The sequence below is a fragment of the Phocoena sinus genome, chromosome 10 (assembly GCF_008692025.1).
Source record: "Phocoena sinus isolate mPhoSin1 chromosome 10, mPhoSin1.pri, whole genome shotgun sequence".
Lineage (NCBI taxonomy): Eukaryota > Metazoa > Chordata > Mammalia > Artiodactyla > Phocoenidae > Phocoena > Phocoena sinus.
In genome coordinates this window covers 95,059,628-95,072,851 of record NC_045772.1, presented here as the reverse complement: position 1 = coordinate 95,072,851, position 13,224 = coordinate 95,059,628, and the positions used below count along the sequence as shown (strand labels likewise).

General features: G+C 37.5%; 1 protein-coding gene across 2 annotated transcripts; it reads left to right on the top strand.

Annotated features, from left to right (window-relative positions):
- Nucleotides 1-470: 470 nt before the first annotated feature.
- LOC116761274 (C-type lectin domain family 9 member A-like) lies at nt 471-12,137 on the top strand. Of its 2 annotated transcripts, XM_032647045.1 has the most exons (6): nt 471-706; nt 2,225-2,305; nt 6,980-7,126; nt 8,970-9,121; nt 10,264-10,385; nt 11,071-12,137. In XM_032647045.1, exons 1-6 carry the CDS (start codon nt 616-618, stop codon nt 11,201-11,203), a joined length of 726 nt encoding a protein of 241 aa, XP_032502936.1. In that variant the 5' UTR covers nt 471-615; the 3' UTR covers nt 11,204-12,137. The 2 variants fall into 2 exon arrangements, with proteins under 2 accessions (XP_032502936.1, XP_032502937.1); XM_032647046.1 differs by lacking the exon at nt 2,225-2,305.
- Nucleotides 12,138-13,224: the final 1,087 nt, after the last annotated feature.

Here is a 13,224-nt window from a genome sequence, read left to right as displayed (position 1 = left end):
TATTACTGGAGCTAAAATGTTACGTGAGCGAGAAATAAACTTTGTGTTAAATGACTGATATTTTGAGGTTTACTTGTCACAGCAACTGCATCACCCCAGATAATACAGTGTGTAAATTTATTTGAGAGATGAAATCCCTTCCCAGTTTTCTTGTTTAAGCATGTACAGTGATCTACAGCTCCTTCCACGCTGGTTGGCCCAATGTGAGCTATCCTCGTATCTTTGCCATCAAGGTCATTCCCACACTTCACATCCTAAACCAAATGTAAGCTCATTCTCTGCACTTCTGGCCTTTTCATTTTAACAGTAATCCAGTGCTATCACCTTCAACATCTGCTACACTGTAGAAACCAGAGCAATAACCTATTCTATTATTGACCATTTTGAGTTCAGTTTCTTTCTCACTTCCTTTTTTACCAAGTTACGCTTTGGCTTAAACTTCTACTTTCTGGATGAAGATGCATCTATTCTATTCCTTAAACTCAAACATATTTCCCCACTGGTGTGAAAAGGTAGCTAATTTCAGTTCTTCCATTAATCTGCTCCTGACTACAAAAGGAGTTATTTGTCTCAGCTTCTCATGTGGACCCCCTTACCTATCAAAGCACCTCAGACATGCAGGAGGAAGAAACATACACCTCTCTTCAGTGGGATAATCCAACACCAAACCCTTACCAGAAACATCTGTCTTCCACCAAAAATTCAGGTAACCAGTTCTACTTATAGACCAAGACCTTGTGGTTTATGGGTTTTCTTTTTTCCTGTTCTATGAGGAGCCCAAGGTGATTTTTCTAATCTGAGATAACCCACTTAAGAGTAGTATAATATGGATAATATGATGCATAATATTGCATAATATGCAAAATATTAAAAATGAAATGAAATGGAGGAGAAGTAAAAATGAAAAAGGAAAAGAGAAATGGACTTGACAAATATGTATTACATTGGTTCTCTCTCTCTCTCTCTCTCTCTTTCTCTCTCTCCTCTCTCTGGAAAGACAAAGAATTCCTGGATTTGGAAAATAAGTGAAAGAAATCATATATTTTGTGTAATTTTAGTTTCCACGTAAAAACACCCTGCACATTACCTGATAAATACTAAGAAGTAAAAGAGAAAACGTAGGTTGAAAAAACTGGCAAACACTCATCAGCCTGGATCAGTTCTGTCTTTATAATTTAATATTCGTATTAGTCTCCTATTGTTTAGGTAATATAGTACCACAGACTTAGGGGCCTAATACAATACAAATTTATTTTCTTATAGTTCTAGAGATCAGAAGTCCAAAACAGGTTCCGCTGGGCTGAAACCAAGGTGTCATGGGGCTACCTTCCCTAGAGAGGCTCTAGGGGGCAACCCATGCCCTGTCTTCTCCAGTTTCTAGAGCTGCATTTCTTGCTTTCCTCAGCTTGTGGCTCCTTTTCCATCTTCAAAAGACAGTAGCACATTTTCAAATGTCTCTCTGCTTCTTCCATCATATGGCAGTCTGTCCCTCTAATGTAAATCTCACTTATAAGTGCCCAGGTAAAACAGGATAATCTCCCCATCCCAAGATCCTTAACTTAATTATACCTTTAAAATCTCCTTTTCCACGTAAGGTAACACTTACTGGTTCCAGAGATTAGGACATAGGCATTTCAGGCAAAGCTGTTATTCAGCCTGCGACATTATCCGAAGATAAATTTTATACATTTTTCTGTAACTAGCATTAAGAATATAACAGATCACACATTCATTTTCCTTTCCTGAATAGTTGCAAAATTACCTTAAAAAATTGCCCTCATCCAAAATCGTACGTTTAAAGGGAAATACCTTTGAACCAATCACGCTCAAGTGACACTGACAGGAGATGAGATTGGAGACAGCCTCTTTGCTCTCAAAAACTAAATCCTGCTGCCTGGTTTGCCATCATCTCTCAAAGATTGTTGGAAGAGAATACATCTAACTAGTTACTATGTTTGTGGTGTTATATAAGGATAAGAGAAGTATACTAGTAAAACTGTTCGATTTGGCATTTCTCCAAATCCAGTGTATTCCAAGTTATGACTTGCATTTCCAAGAGTTTGAGTTCACCTTTTCTTGTTACACACAGTTACAAGGCCTCGGTGATTCTCTAGAAGGAATGTCTAATGTTAACTCCTTAGTTTACTCAGTGTAGTCCTATCCTGACCCACCTCTTTCCTCTACTTTCTCTAATTCAGTTTCATTGTCTCTATTCCTTGTTTAGGAACATGGTGTCTTGTGACAGTGGTTTTATGTATCTTCTGCATAGGCTCATTAGCAACCTCCATTTTCTTGGGTGTCAAGTGTAAGTACAAAAGGATATCTTCAAAGTAATCTATAGATAGGTTACGTACTTCATATAGTGTTATATACAATTATATGTACATATGTCGTGGAACTGGAACTTCATAATTTATAAATGGATAGACAAATCAATTAGAAACATGTAAGTGACATAAATGATATAAGATAATGGCTTCCTTATTTAAGTTACGGGACATTTACTTGATATAACTCTCTAAGCACTCAGAGGCTAATGATAACTTTCAATGTTCAACGGCATGTTGTTTAACTCAAATCTAATACCATAGGTCTGCTGGCGAAAATGATGCAAATAATTGCTTATATCATGATTCAATTTATGAATCATGTTAGTATGCCAAAGCTTGCAATTTTTCAGTATAGGCTCTTCCTTTTCTAATATACGTTTGTTCTAAATTTGACTTATACAATTATTTTAATATGAGTTTTTCACTTTATATTTGATGAGGTACCAGTTAGTATGTTTAAGGTAAATGTGAGAACTTTGTTTGAGCCAATATTTAACCACATTTCTTTATTCTTTGTAGTCCAAACTGGAGACATGTTTCTATATCTAGCAAATGAATTTTTAATAAAATGTAACAATTACAGAACTGCAGGTTCCAGAAACAGGACTAAGACCCTTCATTATCACTCATGCTAGCACTGAGAAATATGCTTAGCAAGACAGAGAGGAAGGCTATTGTCTGGATAAGTCTTATTTCTTGTATACCGTGGCAAATCATTTTTCTGTCTAGGAGGAATTAGCTGGCAAAGGAGAATTAGGAGTTCTGAAATGAAGAAGAGAAGAGTACAAGGTTTGCTTCCACAAAGTACAGGAAACTTGACCTTGTTCATGTTAGCTATGATCTTATTTTCCTGGCGGTTCAGAGAGGAATGTTTTAATAATTTCTAGGCTCTCAAGAAGTAATTGTTACCTTGTCTATCTCCTCAAACAAAATTTCACAGCCCAGCATAAATGCCAGAACTTCCCTTATCTCACCTTATCCTCCCTCTGTACTTTATTAAAATACACATAAATATAAATATATATAGTATATGTAATATACTATATATATATATATAATACTAGTCCATTTTTAAAAGAAATTCACAATTAAATATCTGTTTATCAAACATATATACTGGAAGCAGATTTGCAGAGTTGGAAGAGAACTACCATACAAGTCAATTAACATATAATAATCCAGTTTTTTCTGTAAAAACTGGGGACTCTTAATGAAATATTGCCAAGTTCCATTCTAACTGCAAGAATACATATTTAACTGACATTGCAAATATCAAAAGATATGGTTCAGGTATCCATTCTGTATAACGAATTTCAGTGTTATTTTATAAATATTAACTACTTGGGGTAAAAAGATGAAAGAAACTTGAAGTACAGAGAACAGTTTCAATTTAAAGCAAAATAACTGAAGGTGCAACATCTTGAAACAATATTGTCAAGTGAATGGAATGTAGAATTTGTTTTATACATAAAAATAAATCTGTAGTCTCCAATCATCAGTTACTATATAGCCAGAAAGCACATAGTACATACTAAGGATGCTGATAAAATCATACTGTAGACTTTTATGTCCTCAAAAATCTTGCTCTCTGATGGGCACATGATTTTGTTTTCTTCTCTGTCTCGTTTATGAAATCTGTTAAGATCAACCATGACAATTATGTTCTTAACAAACTCTGGGTTATCTTAAACTGAATGAATTAATTTTGATCTAGAAATCCCACTTCTGGAAAGTTTTCCTATTGATAAACCTGCACGTGTAGCAATAGAAAGAAAAACAAAAAAGATTGAAAAAAATGCAATTGCCTATCGGTAAGGGACTACTTAATTAAAAAATGATACCTCCACACTGTGGGATACCAAGAAGCCAGAGGAAGAAGAAGGAGGAAGTGGAGATGAAGGTGGAGGAGGGGCAGGGGAAGGCATTAAAGGAAGGATGTGGGGCTTCCCTGGTGGCGCAGTGGTTGAGAGTCCGCCTGCCGATGCAGGGGACACAGTTTCGTGCCCCAGTCCGGAAGGATCCCATATGCCGCGGAGCGGCTGGGCCCGTGAGCCATGGCCGCTGAGCCTGCGCGTCCGGAGCCTGTGTTCCGCAGCGAGAGAGGCCACAACAGTGAGAGGCCCGCATACCGCATAAAAAAAAAAAAAAAGGATGTGTATTACAAAAGTGTCTGGAAAGACCAGGTTCCAACAGGCACCTCTTCCTCTCCATGTAAGTGTCCTTTCACAACACAATTTCTCTCTTGGATCAGGAACCACTGATGTGTACACAAGACACCTTGGTACTTGGGAGCCCAAAATGAAGTCTTGTTTGGTAATTTATGTCTTGCTGACCACCTGACATATTCCTGAGAGGTAACTAGCCTCAACAGCAGAGCCTTCTCAGGGTCTCTTTGTAACCAGGGACAAATCATCAATCGTATGTCATCAGTGAACAATGTTGACAAGATAGTGTAATCTGGCCCCCCAAATCCTCATACCCATGATAACAAAGCTACACTATTAATCTGTATGTTTCATGCCTTGTCCGGAGATCAGTGTCACGTAGGAATTTTAAAAACACTGCTTATGCTGATTCCAGGCCAGCCCAAATTAATTCTCACAGCACAATAAGGACCACATCTATAAGACTAGAAACCCAACGAAAAAAATTACAAAGGATATAATTATACACTTCATTGAAAAGAAAATACAACTGACCTTTATTTATACATGTGTGAAAAGAGTTTCAACATCAAACATAAAAAGATATATGCAAATTCAAATGAAACTGAGAGAACATTTGTATGAGATAATAGAAGATATACATTAGTGTCTCTCCCCTCTACTCTGCTGTGACAAGAGCACTAGGAATATCTCTCGTTCTAATAATTGTCTTTGACCAGGTCCCTGACACAGGGCTCCTGAAACGCTTGTAAATTCCTAAGTGATAAGAACACTAGGAACATCTTTTGTTCTGATGAGGTGACTGTGGATGGGCTCCTGTATGGGGGCTGGTCACCAGCAAGACCACACCATGATTAGAAGCTTGGAATTATCAGCTCCACCTCCCATCCTCCAGAAAGGGGAGAGGAGCTGGAAATGGCATTAACAATTGATCATGCATGGGGCTTCCCTGGTGGCGCAGTGGTTAAGAATCTGCCTGCCAATGCAGGGCACACGGGTTCGAGTCCTGGTCTGGGAAGATCCCACATGCCGCGGCGCAATTAAGCCCGTGTGCCACAACTACTGAGCCTGCGCTCTAGAGCCCGCGAGCCACAACTACTGAAGCCTGCGTGCCTAGAGCCTACGCTCCGCAACAAGAGAAGCCACCGCAGCGAGAAGCCTGCGCACCGCAATGAAGAGAAGCCCCCGATCGCCGCAACTAGAGAAAGCCCATGCGCAGCAACGAAGACCCAACGCAGCCAAAAATAAATAAATAAAATAAATTTATAAAAAAGAAAAACAATTGATCATGCTTATGTGAGGAAACCTCCATAAAATCCCAATAGTGTGGAGTCAGAGAGCTTCCAGGTTCGTAAACACATCCACACTGGGAGGGTGACACACCCAACTCCAACTCCATGGGGACAGAAGCTCTTGAGCTTGGGACCCTCCCAGCCCTCTCCCAATGTATCTCTTGACCTGGGTGTTCATCTGTACCCTTTATCATACCCTTAAAAAACTGGTAACTCATTTCCCTATCAGTGAGCTGCCTTAGCAAATTAATTGAACCCAGGAGGGAGTCATGGGAACCTCCAATTTGTAGCCAAATCAAACAGAAGTTGTGGAAACCTGGGGACCTACTACTTGCATTGGCATCTGAAGGGGGGGAGCAATCTTTGGGACTGAGCCGTTGTCCTGTGGGATTGTTATGTTCTCCAAGAAGATAGTGTCAGATTGAATTAAATTATAGGACACTGTGCTGGTGTTTTGGAGAAGGGCGAGGGAGGTGGTGGTGGAGAAACCATACATTTGGTGACCGGAAGTGTCAGAAAAGTCAAGATGATTCACAGGAGAAAGGCTTATAGAAGGAAAAACTGAGTTTTTCCTATACATTGCCTCGGCACACATGGAAGGTAATTTGGAAATATCTAATACGATTTAAACGCACAAAACTTTGACCCATCAATGTATCTTACAAATATACTTACACATGTGTGAAATTATGTGTAACTAAGGTTCTTTATTACAGCACTTCAGTAATACCAAAAGATTACAAATAGTCTAAAATAAAGAATTATTAAAATAAATCGTGACATATCCATACAGTAGAATGCTATATAACAAAAGAATGAAAAAGCTCTTTATGTACTAACACAGTATTATGTCCAAAATATATTTTAAGTGCTAAAATAAAAAGTGAAAAACCATGTAAAAAGATTGTTACCATTTGTGTAAAGGGGAAGGAGGAGATTTTATATTCATTTGCATGCAAAGTTCAAAATATCTCTGGAAGAATAAAAAAGAAATTGGCAAACCTGACTACTTTGGGAGACTGGAATTGGGTGAATAAGGAAACAGGGATGGCAAAGAGACTTTTTGCTGTGCATTCTTTGTAGGTTTTAATCACAAATATAATCAGTAACATGTAGTTCTCTTTAGTCTATGTTGAAGGTTGACTTTGTTATATGTCAGTATTTTATCAGGAATGGTTGTTATTGTTTGAAGTGTTCCAGGTGTCCACTACTGCAATGAAGCAGCAAGAAAAACTCATCCAACAGGACAGAGTACTGCTCAATTTCACACAATGGAAGAGAAACCATGACCTGCAGATGAAATATTGCCAAATGTTGATGCAGCCGTCTTTCAGTTCAGGTAATTGATACAAAATCAGTTTCCACTGCGTGGATACACATGTATACACCAATTCCTCAAAACAACAACAACAGCAACAAAAAACCAGTGACATACATTTTATTCTTTGTAAAATTATAGTCAGGATTTCATAATAGGAGAGACATACTTTTGATCTACTCTTCAGTTCAATCTCATACATATACATATATATATATAATATATATATCAATAGTATGTGGAAAATACTGAGTTTCCAAGAAATACAGATAAGGAAAATATACAGTCAAATGTCAAAATGGAATGTGTGAGATTAGTAGGTAAGATTAAACAACAAAAAAAGCAACATATTATGTTTTATCCAATCATTCAAATTTACGTGTATCTTTAATTAGAGCTCCAAATGCCTCAATTTATTTAGTTTAGATCTTGCTTTAGATTCAAATTTAGATATCTCTTGAAGCAGAAAATTCATTTTGAAAATCAGGGTACTTACAAAAATTATAACAATGCAGGGTTCAGCTCATTTTTTAAAATTCTATTAAGTGACTTTGGTTTTATCTTTTTCATCCCTTACAAGCATTTTAAACCTGTCTATTTCTACTTGTTAATAGTGTGTCAAGTACTCTACGGTTACTTAACTAGTGTTTAATAATACTAATACATAAAATTTAGAGAATTAACTTCCCTGTAGTGGATATCATCTTAGTAATTGTCAATAAGAGAGATCAAAAACCTACCGTAGCTCCTTCTAATTGAAATTTTGTCAAGTAAATGTTTAAAAAACATCAATGTTTTAAAATATAACAGACTACTGAAAGCATGAGTTAGGCCCACCTCTGAGCCATCAACCTTAAATCAGTGACGATATCCATTTTGGAGACTTGCAAATCCAGCATGTTGTCAACCTTTCAACTGCCACTTCAACACTACTTATGCTATGACTTTAACAATATTCAGGATACTGACTAGAGTGTATTTCAAACAAAGGATATCTAAGAGCCTTAAAGAACTTGACATCTGTGCCATGGAAACTGATAGTGAACCATTTTTGACCTTAAGTAGAAGGCTTTTCTCTAATGACTAGTGATCTGGCAGTGTCTTTCCCTCTATAAAACAGTGCCAGAAACACTTGGTCAAATTCCTGCTCTTTGGTTCCCCTTTTATACATTTGAGCATCCTTCTTTTGTGAGTACATTCTTTCTTAACACAGGTTCTGTAAAACTGGTTAAACACTGTGGCTTACTTCTTAGTTATATCAAAGTCCTAAAATAAACATATTGGTCAGTTGTGTTTTTGTTCACTTTTCCTCACCCACAAATTTTAAAATCATTTCTCAAGGTGCATTGTTTGTTCTCTCCATTCTGTGCGGAAAATTTTTCATGTTTTAACTCTCAGAATGTAAACATCAACTTGAGGCTTATTATGCTACTCACCTAATTAATTGGGAATGTACTTATTATTATGCTTGGTACATTCCCAACTAAATTGGGTTAGTAAGATTAAAAGACATGAAACAATAAGCAAACAAATGAAGATTATAAATGATGTAAAGTTAAAAGGAGGAAATATTTCTAAAAATAGAATAATCAGATCAATTATTATAGAGGAGGAGCAATTTGGGAATAGATATTCTCAAATTAATTTTATCTTAAACTAATTCTTAGAGACCTACTGCACTTGGAAATAATTGTATAAATCTTACTGTATTCAGCCTCAAAGCAGCTGAAATTGGTAAGTACTGCATCATACGAACCATTGGGTTAAAGAGTCCTGCTTTACTGGGAGTGACACAAGGGTTCTTTTGAGAAGATATGCTACTCATATTTTTATAATAACTTTAATAAAATGTTTACATTTGAAGCCCATAACTGCAGCCCTTGTCCAGACAACTGGATACGCAACGGAGAAAGTTGTTACCGTGTCTTTGAAAGCTGGACAATTTGGCACGCCAGTAGAGAGGATTGTTTGAAGGAGGGATCTAAGCTTCTACAAATAGACAGCAAAGAAGAAATGGTAAACACTGTTTTATGGTTTCACATCATTCTGAAAATACCATATTACCCATTAAAAGAAAAGACTGGTTCTCATAAGACAGAATTCCTTGATACTCTATAACAATGGTAGATTTGTTGAAAAAAAGGTTTAACACACAAAGTAAGAATTAGCATGCCTTAGTTTCCTTTTAACTGGAGAAACAAAAAATGAGATGGTTATTCAAAAATCAAGGAGAATATGTTAGTTCTATGTCCTTTATTAATCAAAAAGGGGAAAGGGTAAGAGAAATACCGTTTTGTAACATGGTAACCCACTCAAAGATATGCATACATTATAAGTGTATGTATGTTTTAAATGTCTTATTTTCAATGCTGTAGGGAAGTATAATAAGCTATAACAATTTTGTGATTATCAAGAAAAGTAGAAGTATAAAAAGTGAGGTGATGTCATGAAATGGAGAGATTTATGAAAATAAGCATTTGCTAAATGAAAAGTTTAATTGACCTTAAATCTAGTTTACTAACATCTTAACAAGCAAACAGTAAGATGTTTCATTGAAATCATTCTACCCATAAATTATGTGCGAAGTAGAAGACATAGTTACACATTTCTGAATTTATTAAAAATGTATGCCTACTATATTCAGTAACTAGTCAAAATTCATTTTTGTAAGAGTAATAGTAGAACAATTTGTTAAGGCTATGTAATAAACCAAGGCAACTTGGACTAACTTATTACAATTATGGGTTCACACTATTTTTTCTGTGCAAATTTAGTGACAAAAGTTAGAAATATTTCTTCTCACAAAATATGCCTACAGTTAAGTTGCTTTTGGAATCTTCTAAACTATTTCTCACATTGAAATATCCTGGGAAAGTCATATACTATATGCCAAATTCTGAATCTGTTAAAACTACTTTGATACCAGATGCCTAATTTCTCCATAGTCCTTAACACCACATTGATCATTTAGCAATAGGGAAAAAGGTATCCTTTCTTTTAAAAATCCTCTCTCTCTCTCTATTTCCAGCTCTCAAATTCTAATTATTTCTGTGGAAACAAAATACCATACTTTATATTTCATGGTTATTTATTGGGGTTTTTCTGGTAGTACCCCCCACCCCATCCTCAGTTCACTGTTCAAGTCTTGTTTCTTATAGGACTTTATCACTGGCAGCGTGAGGAAGATCAAAAGAAACTATGATTACTGGGTGGGACTGTCTCAGGATGGGTCCAGCCAACCTTGGCTTTGGCGAGAGGGCTCCTCTCCTTCCCCTGATCTGTAAGTCTCTGAGGGAAACATTCCAAGAAGAATTAGACACGGGGGGGGTGGGGGGTGGGGGGGGGTGGGGGGGGAATCAAAAGTTCATTTTATTTTATACCTTACATTTCCTCTAGAAGACATAACCAGCATGATAATTTCACAGGCTTCTGATTGGAATCAAAGCCAAGATAATTTAGAATGGCTACACGACTTCTAAATTTTCTCTGTCTCAGCCCCACTGCCATTACACTGTAGCACATTCACATCAAAATTCGAGTCTGAATGAACAATACTATGTGATTATCACGTACATTTCCTTTGTATCATTTAAAGGCTAGAGGGCTAGGGCAAGAGACTATAGTAATTGTTAGGCAATTTCCATAGTAAGCTTTCAGAAAGAGCTAGGGAGGCTGGTCAACAGTGCCTTTGTATTTTGAGAATTAAGAATCAGAAAAAAGATTCCAAATTAGAGCCTATCCTTTTGTATTCAAGCTTTTTTTTTTTTTAAATGCTGCTTGTTGAAGTAATATTTACATACTTTATTGAGAGAAAATAGTTCTGTTATTGAAGAAGAAGGGCAAAACTACCGCGAGGGTGACAGATTAAAACAAAAGGAAAAGCTGTACATCTCTCATTTTATTGCCCAGAGGACATTCCCGTAAGCCCAACACCTAACCTCAGATACACTGACTTGCGTCTCCAGGTCACCAATACAGGGACCCCAATCAACTAACCAGGTCTGTGGATACCTCAGAAACAACGGCCTTTCTTCCGCTAACTGCAGCACTTGGAAATATTTCATCTGTGAGAAATACGCGTTAAGATCTTCTACCTGAAAGAAAGTTTGCTTGAAGTGATTGCTCCATTATGGTAATACCTGCAACAGATCATTGGAAACCTGTAACAATGAGTTTAAGAGTCAGCGCAGAAGTAAACCAGTGCAAGGGTTGTGAAACCAGCTACCCAAGACACAAAACCTATCTTGCATTTACACTTGGTAATATTCCTCAGCATTTTCCAGATGTTCCTTTGACATTGTTCAGATTAATTACCGAGAATAAAATTGGTTTAGAGCAAGAGGACAAAACCCTGAAGAGTGGAAAACAAGCTGAAGAAAAATCATTTCTATTTGTCATTTTTTTTCTTCCTCTCTCTCTCTCTCTAATTTAGAGTGACTGTGAACTCGACAGTCACTGGGGAGATGATGCAGTTTTAGCTGACTGATACTGTTTTTAATAAATGAATAAATGTGATCTTTTAAACTCACTGTTTGCCAGATCTTTCTGTGCATTTGCTGGGTTTCCAGGCATTATGTTATTGGACCAGTAGGATGGGAGGACAGAGATATGGATTTTCAAATTGGAAGGAAGACAGGCTGCTATCTGCTGCCTGTAAGACAGTACCATTTTTAGGACTGCAGAATTCTGCTGGAGAGACGAACAACCAGAGCTACATGTAAGCGGAAGGAATAGTCAGGCTGCCAGTATCAGCGTGTCTCCAGTAAAGAAGGGCTGCGAGCTTCCTTCCTGCCTCTCACTGACCATCCCCACCACTCGCAAATCAAAAGACTCATGATCTGGATCCTCAAGGTTAATACTCCAGCACTTTTAACTACAACTCTCTGTGCCTCAATGTCCTCCTTGAAAAACAATAATAGAACTTGCTTCAGGGCTTCCCTGGTGGCGCGGTGGTTGAGAGTCCGCCTGCCGATGCAGGGGACGCGTGTTCGTGCTCCCGGGCCGGGAAGATCCCACACGCTGCGGAGCGGCTGGGCCGATGAGCCATTGCCGCTGAGCCTGCGCGTCCGGAGCCTGTGCTCCGCAACGGGAGAGGCCACAACAGTGAGGGGAGAGGCCACAACAGTGAGAGGCCCGCGTACCGCAAAAAAAAAAAAAAAAAAAAAAGACACCACTTAAATAAATAAGGTGAAATAAAACCTAATTCACTGAGGCAGTAAGAAATCATTTAAGTGAACCTGGAAGCCTATTGTAAAAGATGACCTCTGAAGGAGACATTCCTTTAGGGATGGGAAGGGCATGTTTTTATGTTTGTTTCTTTATCTCCCCTTGACTTGGAGCTTAAATGCTGGGAATGTCAATAAAAGGAATTATTCTCTAGTTTTCTGCTGAACGTAGAAAAGGAAAATAGCAAAGAAAACACAGTATAAGTTGTCCGCTCTGGTTTTTACAGATGGCAGTTCAATCTAATCACCTGGAATAAAGGGGAAATAATAGCACGTTTTATAGTAGCAAAGACTGTTTTTCTTCAAGATTCTTCAAAGTATTGTCATGGAGCTGTGTTTAGAGAAAGGATAGGAAGCATTTAATAACTCTTTTCAGAAGAAGTACAATGAAGCCAGAGGCAAACATCCTACAGCTGACGTCATCAGCCAGCATGTGATACAGTATTTACAAGTCCCAGTTTTATCTACAGAGCAGCTGGCATAAGCCTCTACAGATTTCCTCAGTGGTAATATTGCTTTCCACACAGATGGTACGGGTGGGAGATTTTTTCTTGCTGTTTGCTTTTGGCCCAGAAAAGCAAGGCCTTTTTCAACACAGTGGTAAAAGACTGGACCTTAACACCGGGACAATCAGTTTCATATCCTAGTCCCACCAATAATGAACTGGGTATCTGATCCATCTCACTGAGTCCCGGATTCGTTTTTAAAAAGGGAAAGGATAGGAAAAATAAAACCCTGTCCTATAAATGTAAAGAGGCTTTTTTAACATGCTCTATCCAAAGGACATTAAATGTATGAAAAGAAAAACTTTGGTAATATTGGTAGAATAATAATAAGTATTAGATTCTAAAAATCTATTCATACAATGAATAAAAGAAGTTATGTACACTTGAA